Source organism: Saccostrea cucullata, unplaced genomic scaffold, assembly GCF_032062105.1.
Source record: "Saccostrea cucullata isolate Sc308-1 unplaced genomic scaffold, CSIRO_AGI_Scuc_v1 ctg105, whole genome shotgun sequence".
Classification (NCBI taxonomy): Eukaryota; Metazoa; Mollusca; class Bivalvia; order Ostreida; family Ostreidae; genus Saccostrea; species Saccostrea cuccullata.
Window position 1 is genome coordinate 1,445,829 of NW_026919155.1, and position 23,090 is coordinate 1,468,918.

Here is a 23,090-nt window from a genome sequence, read left to right on the forward strand (position 1 = left end):
AATATAGGAGATCTAGAGACAGATCAGTGTTTGAATAATGGCCTAACAAATTATATGAAAAAGTCAGTAAGCATTCAATTTAGAGAGATTGTATTTCCTGACATCGTATCGAAAAAGAATTTGCAAAATATTAATGTTGACTGCAAATATAATAGTTGATATTCTCGTTACATCAACTTGATTGTCAAACGCCTGTCATGTAAACTACAATGCAGGTAATAGGTGTATATTGTTATATATTTACATTTCCAATAAATTTCCATATGATTCTTTTACAAAATAAAATGCAGTTCAATTTCTCATGAACTACATTACATATGTACCACGAATAAGCATGAATATCTCCATTGTTACGTCACTTGACGTCAATAAATATAATGCACACGGTTTTGCTTTAAAAATGACAGTTGAATGGCGTAAATTTATAGTAAGTCATTAGAAAAATAATTTAAATATAAGAAATGAATTCAATTTTGAAGATTCATGAGGTATATAAACTACAACGCTTCACGCCGGCATATTTATCATGAAGCGCTAACACGCTTCATGAAATATGCCGGCGTGAAGCGTCGTTGTTCATAACCTCATGAATCTTCAAAAATTAAATTCATTTCTTAAATAAATAAGGAAAGCTGACTGTCACAATAGAAAAGTTGAAGTAAACCAGTTTATTAAACAGTTTTGCTGAACATTAGTTTACCAATGGCGTCTTTTACTATTAAAATGTCCCAATAGTGTGCCTTGTTTTAAAAAAAATTGTTTGTATGTAGAGTATACTCCGGCGTATCGTATCAACTGGGAGACATAAATTTCATGCAAGTTATATTATTAGTATGTGTTGCTGCATAAATGAGGAAAGTTGACAACAGAAAGTTTAAAGTTATCACGTAAATCGTCAAGTTTTGTTGTTAGATTACCATTTTCTTGTTCTATATCTAAATATGAAACAGATGTGTCAGACTCTGTGGTATTTTGTAAAAAAGTAAAAATTTATGAAAAGATTTATCATTCAGCTTAAGATACCTTGGTAACAAATCCAATAATACAAAATATCACAATCAGAATTTGTAAATTCCTCAGGAAATATTATTGTTCAGGATAAACAGGCAACCTTCCTACACATATTGAAATGTTTTATTTTTTATTAATTCAGCATGGTTAACTTTTTACAAATTACAGCTACTTCTTCTGTCCTCTTCCTATTTGTCACTCACCAACTGGACTTTATTCAATATCAAAGTCATTAGATAAAAAGTTTCTTAATTTTCTTTCCAATACTAGGAACACGCCTTAAATTTCAATATCTCCAAATAATCGGAGGTCCCGTAGGATCAAAAGCTGTAAAATAAAAAAAAATTACAATTACATATACCTTAGAATCATTTATTATGTATTGCATTACATACAATTATCTAATATTTCAAAGCAAAATTACAAAAATATTTGTTGGCAACCACACTCCTATGTAACATCCATTTGCATTATGAAATTTACATGGAAGTTGCTTATTCAGCAAAATTTGAATCGAATAAGATAAATTTCATATAGCAAAATTTAGCCAATTATGTTACAGATCAAATTGTGTTTTAAGGCTTCGATCATTAATTGAAAAAAAATAAAAATAAATGTTTCAAATTAAATAAACATTGTCGATAAAAAAGGTGAGTGCGCAGCAACATATCAGGTATTTTTAAAAGAGAGAGAGAGAGACTTACGAGGATGGTATTTATCTCGTGGTTCTGTAGGAGCTAGAATAATAAATTATTTATTTTTATATATCATTTATAATGATTTTATCATAGTCAAAGATAGGTTAGAAACAATTCTAAGTTCATAACTATTTACCTGAATATGAATTATAACTCCGAAACATAATTTTCAACAAAATACAATTCATCCCAAGAGTAAAATTACAAGAGGCATGAAGATATAAAAATTCTTTATAAATGCTTTAACATAATCATAGAAAACGAAATAAAGCAAAAAAATTCATTTACTTACGATTGTGAATGTGCGGATAGGGTTTTTCTCCGGGGGCGTGTGGTGGTTCAAATTCCCCTGGAGGAAATCCTCTGTCACCTGGAGGTTGTGGGACGTAAAAATTTTCTGGCAGAAAGGAGGGTGGTTGTGGTACATCATCTAAACATACGTGAAAATTTGTTCACCATTCGGAATTAACAAAATTTAACCAGATTTATTAGATTTATTATTGCTCGCTGTCTTCACCTCTTTTATGCGTGTTATTTTTATTGAGAAAAAATCAAATCAATTTTATGAAGCCAATTCTAAATTTACGTACCTCTACCACTTGGTTGCGCTGGACTGAAACAGATTCTGTTTGTGTGACCAAACCCTGGGGTTTCTACATGCCCTGTTAATTAAATGCCATACGTTTTTTTTTCTTTTTACAATAAGTTATTGCGAATAAAATGAATTTCTGATGAGTTTAGAAGAACCTAAAGAAGTAGAATCTGTATTGATTTAAATATATGTATCAACAGGTTTAGATAAGTTTTCCTTTTACTTTAAAATTTACAAAAACATGAATTACCTAAAGCGGTAAAATTAAAGTCGACACATTTTTGGGCGAAATTTTTGTTTAAAACATGATTCTATTTGAAATATGTCGACTTGGCCGCTTATTTCTTTTACAAATATTTGTGTGGATCAACACGGATTGTACTTACCTGGGGGACAAGGGGGCCCGGGCATTATTGGAATTTCTACAGGGCCTGGGGGACTAACATCTCTCCTTCTAATATGAGATCCTCTCCTTTTAGCAAGCACAAGTACTGACTGGAGATGACAAATTGCTATATTTCAGTTATGTAGAGTAAGCCGTTATTCGTAAGTCAACCATTAACAAACTTCAAACAAACGAAATGAAACGAAAAGAGAAAGATAACATAAATAAATAAATTCAAAATTATACACCCTCATATCCCCCTCCAAATAAAATTTTTATGTAATGTTTCTATTTATGATTTCAATTAACAATCAAAAAGCCATAATCATCTAGAAAAGGTATAATACATGTATACCAAAACAGAAAATCTTGAAATAATAAAGGCTTCAAGGAGTCTGGGGGTCAACAATTAACCACCGGATTTAACTGATTTTTTTTTAGATTTGATATCTTAAGCTGTCAACTTTCAATTCGCAAAAAGAAATTTCATACAATTTGATTTTAAAATTTGATCATCTTTGTATATTTTTATATGGAGCTCTTCTTCTAAAGGAGGTTATAATAGTCTGAAAATGGCCACAACCCCAAGCCCCTTTAAAAGATTCAAGTTAAAATTCGATAGATGAATACTTACAAACACCAGGATAAACACACAAAAAGCCTTGAATTGATTCATTCTTGTAAACCAGGAGTAAGTCCTGGTTATTATTTATATATACTGGAATCCTGTTTTATATCAATTTAATAGTTTTGATAGTTTTTGAAAGGTCGTGAGAATTATGTTGTTATGTCGGAACAGCATGATCATTATCAGGAGACAACGTATTTAAACTCATTAAATACGGAGCTGTATATGTCCAACAGGAATTCAAAAACAACATTTTCTGAGTCATGTCAACCACATGTATTTTGTAAATGCCCTGTTAAAAAATCCTAAATATCTAGCATGAATTTGTTACGCATATGCATAATTGAGAAATTTTTGGTGCTTCTTTTTAAATACTTCATGTTTGACGTAGAAAAAGAGATTTATGGACCTTTCGATTGCCCAAAAATCATGTTCAAACTAAATTCTATAGAAAAACTTAATATATGTGTTTGACAAAACAAGAGGATCTTTGTCAAAACGTGTAACCACAGCTGGGAATTGATCGAACTCATCCCTGATTTAATAGTAATTCATAAACATACCAAAAATTTATAATCAAAACGTGTAACCATCTTTGCGTCACTACAGACATAATGGGACATTTTGTTGTATTTCGCTATAAACCTGTAAGTAGTACAGTTATATCTCCATTAATTAATTGCTATCAGTGCTTGAACAAATTGTGTTCATTATTTACACGGATAAATCCACATCATTTTATGTTCATCGTTAATGAGATGTAGTTAAAATGATTAGCTTAATTAGCTTATAATAAAATAAAATTTTCTTAAAATGAAGCAGAAAAAAATAATGGTCACCAATATTTTCATTTTCTTAAAAATAAAATAAGAATTTGAAGCAGGTTCTAAATTGTACAATAAAACCATTTCAAAATACATAAATAGTGAAAAGTTTAACAGGCTGGGAAACTTTACTATGAGGGGTTTACTACATGACACTTGTGTGTAGCATCATAGTTCATGTCATCGTGAATAAACTAAACAGAAGTCTCTGACGAGATTGTAGCTCTACCGGTCTATAACAAAGGAAAAGTAGCACTTGGATTTGAAACTTTGCAACAGGCAGCAAAAATTATGCATCTACGTGGAGTCTTCTTCTGTGCCATCATACCAAAATTGTAGGAGGAGCAGCTTTTTTAAAGAATTTCACAGAAACTTCTACTTTTAGTAACCATGGCAACACCCTTCATCGAAAACCGATGCACTATATTATGTATCTTTATTTAGTCTACTTGTGTGCAAAATTGTATTGAAATCAGATAAAAACTGTAGGGGGAGTAGCTTTTTGAAGGATTTTTCACAGAAATTTCTATTTTTAGTTACCATGGTAATTTCGTTCATCGAAATCAAAAATGAATGCACTAAATTATGTATCTTAGTGCAGTCTACTTGTGTGCCAAATTATTATGAAATCAGACCAAAACTGTAGGAGGAGTAGTGTTTTAAAGGAATTTCAAAGAAATTTTCATTTTTAGTAACCATGGCAACACCCTTCATCGAAATCAAAATGGATGCACTAAATTATGTATCTTAGTGTAGTCTACTTGTGTGCCAAGTTATATTGAAATTAAATCAAAACTGTAAAGGAGTAGCTTTTTAAAGGAATTTCACAGAAATTTTCATTTTTAGTAACCATGGCAACACCCTTCATCGATATAAAAAATTATGTATCTTAGTGTAGTCTACTTGTGTGCAAAGTTGTATTGAAATTAAATCAAAAGTGAAAAGGAGTAGCTTTTTAAAGAAATTTCAAAGAAATTTCTACTTTTAGTAACCATGGCAACACCCTTCATCGATATTATGTATCTTTATGTAGTCTACTTATTTGCAAAATTATATTGAAATCAGATAAAAACTGTAGGAAGAGTAGCGTTTAAAAGGGATTTCACAGAAATTTCTATTTATAGTAACCATGGCAATACCCTTCATTGAAATCAAAAGCCGATGCTCTAAATTATGTATCTTAGTGTAGTCTACTTGTGTGCCAAGTTATATTGAAATCAGACCAAAACTGTAAGAGGAGTAGCATTTTGAAAAATTGTGTACAGACAGACGGACACGTTACTATCGAATAAGCTCTTCTAGTCTCTGACCAGGAGAGCTTAAAATTAAAAAACTTAAAAGTGATTTATGTAATAGCTGACTGTGTTTGCTATAATATTTTTCTTCAATATTTCCATATATTTCATCAGAAACATTAACTATCAACTCGAGGTACTTCTAGTGCAATCAATGTTTCTGATGAAATATATGGAGATAAAAACAGTATTTAAGTTCAAGAGCCCATGAAATTACTGTAAACCAACTTTTATTCGCGTGCGAGAAATTTTCGCGAATTTCACGAGAGCCTCGTCGTCGCGAATATTTCTCGCCGCGAAACGGTTCTTATAGTAAATTTGTCTATTAAAAACAGATGCAAAAAGGCTTGATCGCTAAAATTAATCGTCGCAAACTAGTTTATTGGTAAATCGCAGAATAAAAGTTGGTTTACAGTATACAAAATTGGAACAGAGCAAACACGGACCTCCAAAACATAAGAGGTGGGATCAGAATCAGGGGTGTGCATCCTCTGCTGACAGGTCACACCCGCAGTGTGCTTATTGTCATGATTGGAAAAATGTCCCTGGACAATTCATTGTGTAAATAATGGAATAACACTCGGTATGAAAAAACGTCAGTCAGCATTTGACTCAGTGATAAATTGAATTCGCTGACAAGGTATCGACCATAGAATTTACAAAATGATGACTTTAAACGAGACTGATATTTTTATTTTTTCAAATTGTTTGTCAATAATTTACCCTGTTAAAGAAATTGTATACATGTATAGCATGCTTTTGCGTATCGAATCAACTGAGAGATATAAACCCCGTATGCAGTTGATGAAGGTATATTAATTGCTGCACAAATAATGGAAGTTGACGATTGAAAATCATAAAGCTTGGTTGTTAGATTAACATTTACGTCTTCTTTTTCAGGTAAATTACCCAAATATGAAACAGATGTGTCAGGCTCTATGGTATCTTTTAATTCAAGATCACCGGAATATATCGTATTGACTTTAAACTGGAAATAACCATTGTTAATTTAAAATATGTCGTTGATATATCTTAATGTCTAGTTGAGGGCCACAGCAAGTGTTTTCTTCTTTTCACGTATAAGATTTTGGAAAAATTCTGCTTCATATGAATTCAAAAATTGGTCTGCTAATAACGGGACGCAAATGTAAAACAAATAAAACTTTTTTTTGTAAATAATCATTTATTGGTAAATATCTTACAAACATACACGTAAATTACAACACTGCTTGGGTTACATACAACTTGCGCATTCAACCACAATATAAAATTATGCACACAAAATATTTTTTTAAAATCTCATTTGAATTCTCGTCAACATATAAAACAAAATATCAATGGAATGTTCAGTAAGCAACATGTAACTTTGGAATACTATCAAATTTACTAAAATCTTGAACTAAAATTAGTTTTAAGTCGTCTCGTGTACAAAAAAGCAGTTTTGTTGTAAAACTGGTTATAAGATGTGAATATTATTAGAATAATGTCGGCTACATCTGTCAAAACTGTTATAATACTATCAACAACAAATATATAAATATGTATTTATTGAAAAGAATCCGATATAGTATTTCGATAGATTGAAAAGCCGTTCTTTCTTAGAATCAATTAAACAAACTATATGTGACACACTTTAAATGCATTAATTCTTTCGGTGTTATATACGGATGAAAATATAACAAATTTATTATCAATGAGTATAACATTCTTGAAGCACACTTAAAGATAAAATATCTTTACTCGATATCGTGTCACTGTTTCCAATTCTATTCAAACTACATATGAAGGAGCATTTGACTAATCGGAGTATGCATATATATCACGTGACTTTCTCCACCAGTCGCGTTGTTGGTATATCAGTAATACTTGTAACTTGATTTGATAGAGCTGTACAACACTCATCTATAATCTGAAACAGAAAGAAGATTTTATCTTTTAAATTAGTTTTTTTTCCCTAAAACAACTGTGTTTTATATAAAAAAAAGGACGAAAAGCATGTTCTCATCTTTTTGGGGGCTATATTTTCATCATTTGCCCAAAACAATATGTACTTTCAGATTATTTCGCCTTTAAGATAAATTCTTATTTAACCTTAGGTTGATAGCATTGTTCATTTGGACGTTACTTCGTAGGGAAGAGTGATCCACCAACAATGATGATGACACGATATAGTTTTTTTTTCTACATATCTATAGATTCAGTTCCACACCTGTAGATTATTGCTATTTCTGGTTTCAATTCAAGGTCAATTTTATGTTGATTGTTACCCATATATTGTTTCTTTTTCTGGTTACCTTTTCTCAAAATCAGTTATACACTGAACAATACCACAGGATTAAATCTACCTCTGCCCTACGCTTATTGTTACAAGTAGATTCAATATGTTTCTGGCCTCTACAGTTCATCCCTCATTGTTTCCTATAGATTGTTCCCTTCTCTGGTTTCCACATACTACCCTCATATTTCGCTCTACACTCATTGTTCCCTATTGATTCTTCTATTTTTGGTTTCCAGATACCCCTCAGGTTCAGTTCCGCGTTCATTATCACATGTTCATTGCTCCTATCTTTGGTATCGACATCTATTCAGATTCAGTTCTACTCTTATTATTACCTGTATATCTATTTTTGGTTTCTACTGTTCTTCACTCATTGTTACTAGTAGATTGTTTCTATTTTTGGTTTCTACATCTCTTCAGATTGAGTTCTACAATCATTGTTACCAGTAGATTGTTCTTATTTTTGGTTTCTACAGTTCTACACTCATCGTTACCTTTAGATTGTTCCTATTTTTGGTTTCTACAGTTCTACACTCATTGTTACCTTACGATTTTTCCTATTTCTGATTTATACAGTTCTACACTCATTTTTTCCTATTTCAGGTTTCTACAGTTCTACACTCATTGTTACCTGTAGACTGTTCCTATTTTTGGTTTCTACATCTCTTCAGATTCAGTTCTACACTCATTGTTACCTGTAGATTGTTCCTATTTTTGGTTTCTATATCTCTTCAGATTCAGTTCTACACTAACTGTTACCTGTAGACTGTTTCTATTTTTGGTTTCTACAGTTCTACACTCATCATTACCTTTAGATTGTTCCTATTTTTGGTTTCTACAGTTCTACACACATTGTTACCTTTAGATTGTTTCTATTTTTGGTTTCTACATCTCTTCATTTTAGTTCTACACTGATTGTTACCTGTAGATTGTTCCTATTTTTGGTCTCTACATCTCTTCAGATTCAGTTCTACGCTGATTGTACGCAGGTCATCCAGATCATCAACATGGAACACATTTGAGGGTTTAGATGCCATCATATTCAACTCCTCCGAATCAAAATCTCCGGCACCTACATGCGAAAGTAATAGTATTTACCAACGGAATATTCAATAAGCGTCACAGCAAAAATAGGAATAGAACTGTTCATACTTATTATGACACAGATTTTTATATGACTAGAACTATAAATAAATTATTAAAATTTTTAGAAATAGATTGGATCTTTAAAAGACTTTAAAAAGAAAAATGTAGAATTAGTCAGTAGCAGATTGACTTATCATGTATGGTTTATAGTCTCTTTGTTGTTAATTTGCGAACATTGGTATCTTTCAGAAAAAAAATCAATGTTTTTTTAGCCTAAAGTAGCAAATTGCCAAGTCTGCTCTTTTCAGCTAATATATCAGTTTGAAAATGCATTCTGGGTGAAAACATTCATTTTCAAGAACATCTGTTAAAATCTGGGCAAAATTAAAAGCAATATATGTAATATGAATTCCTTTTTTTCCTTTATCAAACATATAAGTGACCACTTCCGAAATAAATAATTGTGAGTGAAAATTGTAAGCAATAAGCTAACAAAAACTTCTTACAATTTTTGTAGAAACGTTCTTTTTTCCAATTATTAACGACACGCCCATTTCAAACAATATTCGTCATAATGTTTTAGGACCTACACTTTCCGCGACAAGCAACACGAGTTACACTGAAATGAAGATTTTTAAATAAATAATTGTGCAACGGTTTTGTTCATTTTATGATTTTATCACGTTGATTGGAGTTACTATAACACATGTATCTAACAAAAACTTGGCTATTATATTATAAAAATGTTAGAATCATTTGACCGAACTAAAGAAATTAAAGGTAGCTCAAAACCATCCAAACGGAAAAAATTCAATTTAAGAAAATTCAATTTAAGATTGTGAAAAATGTATTCTATACAAGCAGCGCAAATTAACTCAATTGAAGCAGAAGCAACACTTATAATAGCCATACCATAGGCCCTTAATATCAAGCTTACATATTTAAGAATGACTCATCTGCAAGTCGTCTTGATAACATACCCGAAAAGCAAATTTAATGCAGTTTATAACTTGCATCACCATGTCATTTAAAAGCACGACAATTAATGATTTCGTAAAGCAATCGATCTCTTTTGAAAGAAGATGCTAAAGCTGTGTTGCAACAACAGTGTCAACTGTTACAATAAGACAAGCACTGATGGTTAACTCACTGATCAACTCACTTATACAGTCATTACTTTCATTTCATGAATACCTGATTTTTCGCAGCATCCTATATCATAGTAAAATAATATCTTCAATTTACTATTTATGTACTAATAATACATAGAAGTAGGAATGACAACACATTTTTATGAATCTGTAATCTATACTTATGTACTTCAGAGAAAAAAATATTATTGTAACATCTGTACGGATTACAACAGAAGAAATACATTATTTTTTACCCCCTATAATCCAGTGGGTAAATCATAAAAATATTATGCATTATTGACGTTGGGTTTGTTTCTTTAACATTCCTTCGAGTATTTTTCACTCGTTAGATCCACTGACGCGCCACTATTTGCTGCAATCTACACATGGAGAGCTGTAGATTTATTCATGTACTTTTCGCGCAAATGCTAGAGAATACCAGATATCTCAAATTTATTTGTAACACTACTGTTCTTGGCTAATGTATGTATCTTTACCAAAAACAAAAATCGATTGCAGAAGTAAAAGCACCTAATAGCAGATTATATCTGCCGACAGGGTCAATGTACTGACCATAGAACTTGCCAAATGAAGACTTTAAACGAGATTGCTGATGTTATTGTTTCAGCAATAATGTGCATCGTTTTCCGAAAATGTTCGTATGTAGAGCATGTTCTGCCTATCAAATAAACTGAGGGACATAAGTCCTATATACTGTGTGTATTTAAAAAGGAAGAAATTTCCTGTTTTGATACAAGTTATAACTGAAGAAATTAATCAAATTTATGGTGTATCCACAGGAGTAAAACACTGGCAAAAAGAAAGAACTCCATACATTAAATCAATCAAACAATGAATGAAAATATAGGTACTTACCAACAGCATACATTTCGATATCTGTGGACTTGACCTGTTCAATATATTGCTTTAATGTATTAGGATCTGTAGACTGTCCATCTGTCACAATGAAACCTGAAAAAAGAATCAGCATATACAGGAAAAGGGTTAGGAGAAATAGTCGGATATTTTTTTGTCTTTCTTGTGTTTTTTTCTTCTCAAAAGTCATATTAAAAGTCATATCAAAAGGCTTGAAAAGATTTTCAATGACCTAGATAATCTCTATTGTGACCTTATGTAACACCAACCTAGCTCAGATTGCAAAAATTTGTCTACTATATATACATGTAGATGCTATGATAATTATTTATCATGGAATAACAATTATTGCTACATAATTTTCCTTTTTTATGTCCACGTACTGTTTTGTCAAAGATAATAAACATAAATTTTATTTTGAAAATTTGTCACCACAACTCTTTTTTATAGTTTTAGTCTGATAAAGCATAACATAAGATAAATTACACCTGTCCAAGATTTAACATTGTGAAATTTTTACAAACTGCGACTTTTTCTTTTAACTTAGTTTGATTTCAATAGAAGTTGGAACGAGTTTAGAATATTTAAGGAAATTATGATAAATAAAATGTAAAAACTGCAGTAGCAACATTTCTTTTATAAGCTATTAACAATAAAAAATGCACAATTGCAAAACTTTGATTAACAATTAGAACTTTTTTGTAATAAAAAAAAATATTGATTTTCACAATTACCGATTTTTTTGACACGGGGGTCACGTCTTGCAGTGTTTCTAAATTGTTCAAGCATGATGTTGAAAGCTTTGTGTGTGTAAGTGTCTCCAGTGGTGAATTTCTCTCTCAGAACAGCACTCTTAACGGCATCATTGGTTGTGTAGGCCGACAGACCGAATGACAAGGAAGCATTAGTGCTGAAAGAGATAAGTCCTACTCGAGAGTCATCGCGTCCTGTCCCTACGATGATGCTGTCGATGATACGAGCGATGAAAGTAAGTTCCTTGTTGAAGTTCTCTTGGCTTTGGAGACTGGAGGACTTGTCGACAATGAAGAAGATATCGGCAGGATCACTCTCGCATACTGTTCATTAGAAATGCAAATAATTATTTTTAAATAAAATTTTGACAAGGGAATCTGACATTTTTTTCAAATTTGGTACAGGTGTATAATTTTCTTTTTCAGCATTATAGAATGTATGCAGATAAATTTTCTGTTATTAAAGATAAACTTTTCCCAGTTTATGATATTACATAGATTACAGGAATGAATAATTTTAAGTTTTAAGATTCGAAACATTGTTATATAAATATGTTAACAAAGGTATTATGATTATCTTTGTCTTTTTTATTGAGGCTACCACAAAGAGAAAACTACTCCTTCAAATAGTCATATGATTTAAGCTTTGAATCAAAAGATGCTCTATATTTTAAAAGCTTTTAGTAGCTACTGTTTTAACTTTTAAGTAACTAAAAGACAAAAGCATGATGGCATTTGAAGCTCTTAAACGCATGGTGCCAGTCTTTTTTTATATGATTTGTCAATATCACACAAGATCTAGAGATATTGAGATGATTTGGATATTTTGTCGTGAATGCTGTAATATCTGCGTGCTTGTATGAATTAAAAAGGCATGATACAAGCGTTTTAGCCATATATGACAAGTATGAAAAAAAGTAAAAATGATTTATTTTCAGAATCTCTTTTTCTTTAAGAAACGAATATTTTGAAGCAAAGTAACTTTTAAAAAATGTATGTTTGTAAGCAAGAAGCTGCAACTCTGAAATGTTATATATAGTTACAATGTATCATGAAATTATTGGAAGATTACCAATTTTGTTTAGTGAGTGATATAGAGAAGCAAAATAGACATTTTCTGATCATAAAAGTGCTCAAAACTTCATAAAAATATTGAATTTTCAATATCAAATTTAAGCAATTATTACTTCAAGTAATATACATAAAGATATTGTTAAGGTTTTCAAAGACAAAATGTAAACTCAATATAAGGAAATAAAATCTATTCAATGCAGAGTAAATTGTTCAGCTAATAACAGATGATGACGGTTTTCTGTAAATCAGAGCGGTCATATGGGCGGACTGAAAATGTTAAATCATTAGTAAACATCTATCATGCCACACTGAGCTATAAGAATCCGTACAATAATTATACCTTCATGCATCATTAGAAAGTACTATACTTACTAGCTGATGGTCGAGTGGGCCGACCTGAAAAGTTTATATAATGAGTATATATTCCTAACATGCAATACATAGATATGTGTTAGGTACAAAAATATACACGGTTGTGCGTCTATAGAATCAAACCCCTTATATAGAGGAAACACATTAAAACAGACAGTCAGGTAGGTATAATCATTTCAAGTGCATGACTACAAAAAAATAAAGTCTACCCTTTTTTGGTTTCATTTTTTCATATAAAAAAAAGACTCCAAACCCCTTTTTGGATTCCTTCAAGTAACATAAAATAAGCACTACAACACTGAAGTTGATCTTAAAAGAAAACCCTGTTTTGACAATTAGAAACGAAATAAAGACTGGGCAGCGAGAAAGACCACCTGGACAGAGCCTGGACACAATGGTACTTCTTAACATCTGTAAGGCGTCAAGGTCATCCACCAAAAACTTGTGTTGACTCATTGGCGCGGAGGCCATCATCTCTAACTCTTCTTGATTTATACTCATTCCAACACCTATAATAATGTTGAAACTTATTTATATTTTAATTGAATAAGCTACTTATGTATTTAATTGGTAATGATAAAAATCCATAGTAAATTTACCCTTTACACAAACACAGGGTCAGTGTTTCTTAAAATACATCTGTAAAAGTTTTTGCATCAGTGTTAATTAATATCTCAATATTTCAATAATCAAGGAGTATAATGTCATCCATGACATCATTTTTAGCTAATACATATCCTACCGATTGCAAACATTGTGATTCCTCTCTGCTTGACCTTTTTGATGACTGACTGCGTCCTGAAGGGGTTGGTGGACCCTCCGTCTGTGATGACCACCCCCACGCTCCGCCTCCCCGGGACACGGATACTGTCAAACTGTTTATACATCATTTCTAATGCTTTATCAGTGTAAGTATTCCCACCCACCCACGGCAGATTCAGTACTTTATTCACAAAATCCCTCTTTGATGTAAACATTGTCAAAGGTATCGACATTTCGGCATCGTCACTGAAAGTTATCACAGAAATTCTGGATTGACCCATATTGTCCGAGAGAGCGTTCACTACTTCCGTGACGAACTTCAGCTCCTTCAGAAAGTTCGTGGCGGCCATTAAACTCCAAGAGCTGTCCAGAACAAAAACAAGATCTACTGGCTTCGAACAATCTGTAACTGTATGCCAAGATACCTGCTAGCTGTGTGTTTCAAATACATGATATTCATATTGAAGAGAAGTATAATTGCATTCATCTACACCAAAACTATAATTTCTTTATTCGAGTTTGAAAAAAGATATTTTATTGAATTTACATATTGGTTTGTGTTTTATTATGAATTTTGAGAGCATGAGGAGAAATTTATATTGCTGAAATAATAATTTTGTTTTCACAATCGAGATATGATCAAGTTGAATGCATCATCTAAAGAGATGTGAAGAATTAAAATTGTACTTTGAGGCCATTTCTGGTATATGTAAATTAATTTCTGCTATATGTAACATTAATTTCAGCCTATACAAATCTTCAATACTTTACATATATACAAACACTTTCCCTTTTATATATCTTAATAGAATTTTTTTTCTTTAAAAAAAATTCGGTACTCAAGCATCTTAGAAGATGTCAACGTATCAGATGCTAAGAGATGTCAAAATTTTAATCCCTGAAACTAAAAGAAGATTGAAAAAAAGTTAAAACACATCTAAAGTTAAGATTGGACTGAAAGTAGACTAACAATCAGATTTCTATGTGATTGGGATACCATGCTAAATACTGGGATCATATCATTCTTCTAAGAAAGACTGCAGTACTATAATATTCGCATGGATTTTTAGAGAAAAATCATGGGTGGTTAAAAGTTATGTATAAATTAATTTTGGGGTTTCTTTCCTAAAGTTTAGCTAAATACGATCCCTTCCTGCTAATTACAATTAAAATTAACATATTAATAATATTTAAAATATATACTTATTGGTCATCTAAGACTCAGAAGGATTTGGTATTATGTAACTTTATTTCAAAGCTAAAATTATCCTATTTCACTTGCAGCTTGTTTGCTCTGCTCTTATTTTGCATTGTTTTATGGACTTTGAGACTGAATACTGTTCGTTAATCTCCATATCCTTCTTGAAAAAAAATGGTTGATTAAGTTTATGTTTGAATGAATTTTAAGATTTCCTTCTTGAATTTTAACGAAATATTCCCTCGCACTAATTATAATTACATTAAAATTTACATATTAATAATATACGTATATAAATATATAAATATAAAATGGTCATCCGAGATTCGGGAGGATTTATTACTATATGATTTTATTTCAATGCAAAACTAATGGAGTCCAATTTCACATGCAGCGTAAAAAATGTTGTACTAACATGCCTATACATAAATATGAAATATTGTTTTAAAAAAAAATTCATACTTAACGTATAAACACACGGATTATTAAATGAATTGTAAGTAAATGTGTGGTGTCAGGGATGGGACGTAAATACAGGGTTGGGACCAGTACATACGGTGCAATAAAATGTTAGTTATTATATTCTACGACATGCAAAAGACGATACGATTTCCAACTTACAGTCTGACGGTGGGGCTAAAATGTTGTGAACAGAAAATATTAGCATAAATCAAATAACACTTTTTAAACATGTTAAAATCTGAACTGAAGGCAGTGACACAGATACAACTAGATAACATTGCTGAAAACGTTTCTCATACAAGGTATATATTTATTCAGCATTATATTCAAGAGGTACTCATATTCTTTTTAATAGTTATCACGATTGTCTCTTCAAAATCAAAAGTGTTTCTCAAAGAAATAATCATTTAAAAAACGACAATTTTTATTTTCAAATTGAATTTGAAAAAGTTACTTGGTATTTAAAAAAATATCCAATAAAGGTGAAGACAAAATAAATCAGTGGTATTTACTTAGCATATATTCATCATACATGATTCTTGAGCTATTACAAAAATAAACAATCGGGTGCAACAAATAGCAATCAAATTTATAATGTCATTAATGAACAAATAAATATCACATCAAAAGTACCCTGAGAATTGGTGGGAAACAAATTAACAACGATGTTTTGAAAGCACTACGGATAACTTGGCCTTTAAAGTACTATCATAAACCACAACCCAGAAGTGATAAAGACAATTAGATACACGAATTAATATGTGACTAGGTTTGATGAATAACATGGGTCTGTTTTAACAGTTGTTGTAAAGACTCGGCAGAAACGAATTCTGCAAGTCTATAGAATCCAATAGGTACACATTGTTGCTCTTTGGCGAGGAGGCAATATCTGTCAGTTCACGCATGTCAACGTGTGAACTAACACCTGGAAAAGATAATAAAAAAATAAATATTATTATTATTATGGCTTTTCATATATGTTTTGATCCATTAAAGAAGAGACTTAATTCAGAGAAAATCACGAATTCATATGTTATACTTTGAAAGACACATAAAAGAGTACCAATTGCCAATATTCTAAAACCGCTCTCTTGAATTCTTCTCGTCATGCGTGAAGTAAGCTCTGGTCTTGTGGAATGTCCATCTGTAAGAACTATTCCAATCGCTGGCTTTCTGGCCTGGGATATAGTACTGAGGTATTTCAATTCGTCTAGCATAAGTTCCAAAGCGATATCAGTATATGTATTTCCTCCAAGGAAAGGAAGGCGAGTGATATTATTTATCAAATCATCCTCATTGAAATACTGATTTAATGTCATGACGTCACTGAACGTAATAACAGACACACGTGATTTTCTGAAGTCCGTCCTGCCTTGTTTGATGACGTCAATAACAAATGTAACCTCCTTCCGAAAGTTTACATCGGGATTACCAACAATTCCTAAACTGGAGGAGCTATCCAACACAAAAACAACATCGGCATGGGAAGGGCAACCTATAAGATCCAAAGTTAGGGAGGAAAGACGAGTAGGATGAAATTGAGTTATTAGAACCAAATGAACTAAATTAAGCGGAGCTTAAAGTCAATCAGTATATTAAATAGAAAGCGTGTGAGATGAATCGATAATACTGTGTGTTAACGATGAAAATTAATTTACTTTCTGATTACTCACTAAAGGCGGCAGTCGGAGACACCAAAGACAAGTACTTTGCATCTAAATATAAAGTAAAATTTATTGAACATTAACTGTTTTCTTGATATGCTTTTTTCCTAAAGCATCATAATTGATTTCAGAAGCATATACCTCGACATATCTGTGATGTCAGCAGTGATTTGAGAATCTTATTGTTGACTCCTAAATCGTCTACCATAAACATATAATTGTCTGATGGATCTGATGCTATCATTAACAATTCCTTTGTATTGATGCTTACTCCCACGCCTTTAAAGAAAACTTTGCTTTAAAAACCATATTCACTTTTCAAATCATTATTAAGTTGTTCGTGGGCAGTGCTTTTCATGAATTCATTTTTTTTAATTCTATCGATTTTAATTTTTGAATAAAAATTTTGATTTTCAATAGTTCAGAACTTTTATAATGAAATACAAGGATTTATCATGTCTATTTTCACTAGTGTCAAAAATGAGATTTAGTATTAAATTTCCATTGAGGGATACTCTGAACTAAGGTCACAAGGGAGAAAAACCTACCTATTGCAAACAGTTTGACAAATTTATATTTCTTAAGTCTGGAGACAACCTCTTCTAACCTAAAAGGATTGGTCGATCCGCCATCACTGATAAGTATAACAACAAGTGGTCTTTCGAAATCTTGCTGGACAGAATTTGCCTTCCGCTCAACACGTTGCAAAAGTATATTAATAGCTTTTTCCGTATGCGTATTTCCTCCAATCCACGGCAAGTTTAGAACTGTTTGCTCGAAATCTTTTCCATTGTGAAAAGTGTATTCCTCGGCCTCGTCAGCATATGTTATCACTGACGCAGACGCTTGATTAAAATCGAAGCGAAGGTCACTTGCAAATTCTGTCACAAAGCGAAGTTCTTTTTGGAAATTTTTCTCGCTGTTAAGACTCCAGGAACTGTCCAGAACAAAAACAATATCGAACGCCCCTCTGCAATCTGAAATATCAAATATTCAGTAATAAGTGGCAGTAGTACTATTCTTTGTTATGTTCTTCAGACAAACTTTCTATAGGAAAACTATAATGCTGCATAAAATCTTAAAAAAGGCTTATGGGGTATATGTTAAAAGTAATGCAAGATTTCGCTGTTGAATTTAATTTTCACATCATATATTCATATCATATCATATATCATAGAACCGTAAAAGAAATTCCAAGTCAAAAGCAATCACTCGACTTACCCTGATTGTTAGAGGGTACTTCGTTATCCTTATCAATAATCGCGCCTGAAAAACAAAGGCAACAACAAGGATCATATATTAGCCATATAAACCAGAAGTGAAAATCATTTAAAACCTCAGGCAAATTATAAATCGAATGTTCTAAATAAAAATCAAAACTACATACGCTTACCATTACATACTGCTTGTGCAATATTGTCAACAGTGACCGATTTTTCCATGAACATGTTGGAAGGTTTAGATGCTATCATCTTCAACTCGTCAACATTGACATCTTCTCCCATCCCTTTAAGAATAGAAGTAATGAATTTTCTGAATTATATATGATATATATCCATTCAATAATCGCTAGGTATAGAAATCTTGTTACGTACAGATTTCTTGTATTATAAGATCCATCGAAACAATTCCAGGAGAAGTGTTTAAAAAGCGAGAGTTGATCTAAGTAAACCTTTCAAAAAATAACCAATTTTTTGATTTCATTGTATTTAGCAAATTCTTATGGCAAAATTGTATAGTTAGAAATATATCAAGTAATAAAAAAAGTCATGAAAGTAAAAAAAAAATGTTTTTCAGCATGTCTTTGACGAAGTGCTTAACATACCAATAGTGAACATTTCGAGTTGAGTTTTGTGAACCTTGAGTGCGCTTCTTTCTGTTCGATCTGGAGAAGTTGAAGCGCCATCTGACATAAGGATTCCCACTTGTCGTCTGTTCTTGGTTTTTCCCGCCGAAGCTTTAAGTACCATTTCCAATGCATGATGGGTCATAGTGTTTCCTCCCCTCCAAGTTTTGGACAAAACTAAGTATGGAAACTGTGTTATATCTGTATAGGCGTGTAATTCCGGTGTATCACTATAATCAACCGTAGTAATGGAGGAGTGACCATTCTTCATACCCATTGATTTGATCAAATCTGACGCCAGCTTGCATTCTCTCTGAAACTTTTCTGGTCCTATGCTATTAGACGTGTCCAATAGAAAATATAAATCAACATCTTCACAACCTAACAAAGAAATTCACGTAATGATCATTACTTCCAACCGAGCATTGATTGAATAGTGTAGAGTTTAACAATTAAATCACAATTTTGAGCATTTAATGTACTCTATACCTGAACACATCTCTAAGGCCAATGCTTTGACAATCTGTGTTGACATATTTATGTTTTGAACAAGAAAACTCTTGGTTGACGGGACTATTTGCTCCAACACATCTTTTCTCAGTTCTTTTATTCCTAGAGAAAAAAGGGGACAGATCTGTTGCTTTGAATAATCATGTTTTTCCAGTGCTCAGAGACCAAACGAAAATAATGTTCACTTACCTATAATATAAGTTGGAGTTGCAAGTCTATCCGACCGTTGCTGAAAAAGCTCCTTGGAAGGCAATCCAATAATCATAGCAATATTCACAGAGCCCGATTTCAAGTCAATATCAAAAACATTTCTGTCATTTGATAATCCAGAACTTGAAGAAGTACTACGAAGAGCTCCCATAAAGTTTTGAATATTCGGAAAGGTAAGAACACTATTATTTCGCACCAATTTAAATTTGTGCTTACGTCCTATGCTTCTAGTAAGACGATTAATAAAATCAGTAGCAATGTCCAGATTCTGTTGGTATTGCTGTTGTTGAGGTAAATAGTCATCGACGAAGACAAGCACATTGGCAGACTTGCTGACACAGGCTTTAATGTAATTATGAAAGCATGAATCTTTTCAATTCGTTTCTAAGAGGTTTTATCAATATTTACTCATAACTGATGTGTTTACATTGCTTCTTTTTTATTATTTTTAATTTATTCAAGATGTGTTCAAAATTCGAAATAAAAGTTTCTGACAACATAGTGAATTGAAGAAATATTTCAAGTGTATCAGTATATTAGCTATACAGTGCACGATAGCTAGCAATAGCGTTATATAGTTCTTACTTTGTTTACATTCTAAATGACAGCAAGGAAGGGTTAAAACCAAAGTCATCTTGTGTTAGCATCCTTCTGAGTAACAACTCTGAAAACGTCACAGGAGAAAACAACTACGTCCTAAAACTAGGTTAACTCAAAATTTATTGTAGCAACTAATTAAATGTTGGCGTAGCCGTACAAACCTCGACTGGCTTTACTACATCAACAGCAACCAAATACCCCACTAGCATACCCATACAGACAATTTTTCAAAGTCATTAATAATAGAATGTGTGGTTGGTTAACAGAATATGAAATTTACAAGTCTGAAAAATAACTCAGAAGTTGAAGATGCAAAGAAATTTGATTTGCTTTACGTCATTGTAACTTACAAGCGATGTATTGATCTGTAACACAAAAATACCATTACAAATTGGTAAGTTATCACTTTTATTATTGTCACTATGTACATATACAACAAACTTTGGGTTTTTTTTTTACAGATACTAATATTGCATTAAATTTATATACAATAAATATAAATACATGTATTGGTAATATCATGCAGTTTACCATGTTAGAAGTAACTTGACTAAGACAGTGTTTATTCTTTTCAAATATATAGACCATCTTGTTAACTTATTTGTGATACTTAAGGGGAATGGAGAAAATACCTGAATTTGTTTCCTTGCAAAGGTTAAAAATGGCAGAGAGTTTACATTTTGGCAAACTAAATGCAGTATAAAACTAGGTTTTGGTAAATAGGCTTTCAGCCTTTCACATACACAAGAATAACACAAAATATGCTACCAGTTCATTTTAATTAGCTTCAAAACTTTACAAATATCATTTTCAATCCTGTTTCATATAAAAAGATTACACGACAGGTTTCTATAAAGCATCTTTTAAATAATAATTTCTCGACAAATGATTTCTGACATCCATTTAATATGTCTTTAATTAAATACATATTCGAATGAAAGAGAAAAAAAGGATTCGCTCTTACGCCCCAGCAGAGGCATTCTTGGACTAATCTAAGTAAATAAAGAGAACACTGAACCAGGGGAAACGCGCCAAATCTGATAGTAGGAGATGTCAATACAGAGGAGGGTCGTGTTACTGGTCTGTTACCAGACACGGGTATCTCACATTGCCTATAGGTATCTGTGTCACCGTGCCTTCAGTACCAAAATCTTGTAACGAAATTTCACGAGACATTTGCCTTTCTTCATACTTTATATAAATATTTATCAAATTCTATTAAATTACTTACCTTGAGTAGGGGCTGGAGTTCCTAAAAAATTAAAAATATAAGTCATATGATCTTTATATAAATTTAATTTGCTTCAATCTTTAAAAAAATGGAAACAGAAGCGACAATAAACACAAACGAGAGGTTTTCGTACTAATCATAAATTTTATTTTTGCATTTTTCCCGACAGTTTTCTTTATATGGTCTAATCTGTATTTGAAAATGTTCATTAATATTAACATTTAACTATTAACTAAAAACCGAGTAAAATCGGATGATTGTAGTCCCCGCTTTTCGGAGCTTATTGCTTTAGGTGTAATTATCTTTGGCATATTGAGGTATCTTGTGTGTCCTGTTTTTGTCAGACCAACGACCTAAAATTGTTTTAACTAACGAGGCATGCTAATTACAAACAAGTTGATAAACAAGCATATCTACAGTTTAAAATCAACAATTCTCAGATTCTATAAACCATAAAACGGCCTTGTCATCAAATACCATCTATCAAGAAGTTGACTGCTGATTAATGTATTTATGCAATTTGTTAAGCCATTATTTACACACTGAATGGTCTCTGATGTTTTCTTTTGTCAGATCGTGCAGAGGAGCAAACACCAGGTGAGAACAGTCGACAGCGGGATGATTGCTCCTGCATGAAGCCTGATTCCACTTTTAATGTTTGGAGGTCCGTGTTTGTATTGCTTCCAAAATTTATTGTTTTAATAGAGTTTTGCGATTGGTTACTGTTCGATATCTACATATTTCATTCTTAAACTTTTTTAAAATGTTGAGATTTAAGTTATGAGGTCAAAAACAGTATATTTGAGGGGTCTTTTCATAGGATATGGAATCTTTGTCTATTTGGTTCATAACATAATTACGATAACTGAAGAGTAGATTAAACTTCAAAGTAATGAACTAAAAGAACATAGTACACTTTGGAAATGTCTTTGAACAGGTAATGCAATTTTAGAATATGAACATAATGAACATACTGGTATGAAAGTCCTGTCATTTTTCATTCAGAAGTTTTCAACAAGGTTTAAAGGTTGGTTTATTTTCACAGACAGACAAACGGAACGATGAATGGGATTTATAGTCCCTGTGCATTCGCAAAAGTGGGGACAATAGGAACATTGGGATAACAAAATTTTTGATATATATAGATAGGTCCAATAAACGTTCTTTGGCATTCTTTTTTACTCTTAATTTGACACTTATGCAGAAACTTTATATTAGACATATCTTTTTTTTAAATTTCCATAAGAAAATATTTTCATAAATGGTATAATTTGCATTTGTATGTCTAAAAATCTTGAGGGCACACCTAAGAGTGTAATGTTTCTGTGAATGAAAGACATGAAAATGATTTTGCAGCACATTTCTGAAATAGTTACATGTATGTCATTTTATAAAAAAAAATAATAATTTCCCAACTACAAGTAAATAACACTTTTGAGAAAACACTTTTGAAAAGAGTACTAGTCTATTTTAAGTTTGAATTGATATTTGTATTGAAAGGAAAGGGACAGGGTTATACATGCACCTATATAATTAAAATGGAAGTTGATTTCAAGAACCTTGGTTAAGAAAACAATCTTCTACAAATGAAATAGCTTAAGAA

At 31.8% G+C, this 23,090-nt stretch overlaps 3 protein-coding genes across 7 annotated transcripts in view; all 3 read right to left on the reverse strand.

Moving 5' to 3' along the window:
- Positions 1 to 1,124: 1,124 nt before the first annotated feature.
- Positions 1,125 to 3,487, reverse strand: LOC134281224 (uncharacterized). The gene is made up of 6 exons (XM_062763703.1): positions 3,321 to 3,487; positions 2,688 to 2,796; positions 2,300 to 2,371; positions 2,002 to 2,139; positions 1,716 to 1,748; positions 1,125 to 1,338 (listed from the first exon to the last, which is right to left on the reverse strand). The coding sequence occupies exons 1-6, from the start codon at positions 3,360 to 3,362 to the stop codon at positions 1,298 to 1,300; spliced, it is 435 nt and encodes a 144-aa protein (XP_062619687.1). The 5' UTR covers positions 3,363 to 3,487; the 3' UTR covers positions 1,125 to 1,297.
- A 3,109-nt stretch (positions 3,488 to 6,596) lies between these two features.
- Positions 6,597 to 23,090, reverse strand: part of LOC134281235 (cartilage matrix protein-like) — a 32,988-nt gene continuing 16,494 nt past the window's right edge. For 3 of the 5 annotated variants that reach the window (XM_062763713.1, XM_062763719.1, XM_062763733.1), the window contains exons 6-15: positions 21,488 to 21,508; positions 15,586 to 15,600; positions 13,747 to 14,175; positions 13,379 to 13,513; positions 13,005 to 13,028; positions 11,541 to 11,882; positions 10,807 to 10,902; positions 9,992 to 10,009; positions 8,634 to 8,783; positions 6,597 to 7,342 (exon numbers count right to left, since the gene is read on the reverse strand). In XM_062763713.1, the coding sequence (XP_062619697.1) occupies positions 8,647 to 8,783; positions 9,992 to 10,009; positions 10,807 to 10,902; positions 11,541 to 11,882; positions 13,005 to 13,028; positions 13,379 to 13,513; positions 13,747 to 14,175; positions 15,586 to 15,600; positions 21,488 to 21,508 (1,217 nt within the window). In that variant the 3' untranslated portion in view covers positions 6,597 to 7,342; positions 8,634 to 8,646. The remainder of the gene's footprint in view (positions 7,343 to 8,633; positions 8,784 to 9,991; positions 10,010 to 10,806; positions 10,903 to 11,540; positions 11,883 to 13,004; positions 13,029 to 13,378; positions 13,514 to 13,746; positions 14,176 to 15,585; positions 15,601 to 21,487; positions 21,509 to 23,090) is intronic. The other 2 variants (XM_062763727.1, XM_062763738.1) reach the window with 2 other exon arrangements.
- Positions 19,470 to 20,403, reverse strand: LOC134281267 (uncharacterized). The gene is made up of 2 exons (XM_062763745.1): positions 20,242 to 20,403; positions 19,470 to 19,998 (listed from the first exon to the last, which is right to left on the reverse strand). Exons 1-2 carry the CDS (start codon positions 20,288 to 20,290, stop codon positions 19,628 to 19,630), a joined length of 420 nt encoding a protein of 139 aa, XP_062619729.1. The 5' UTR covers positions 20,291 to 20,403; the 3' UTR covers positions 19,470 to 19,627.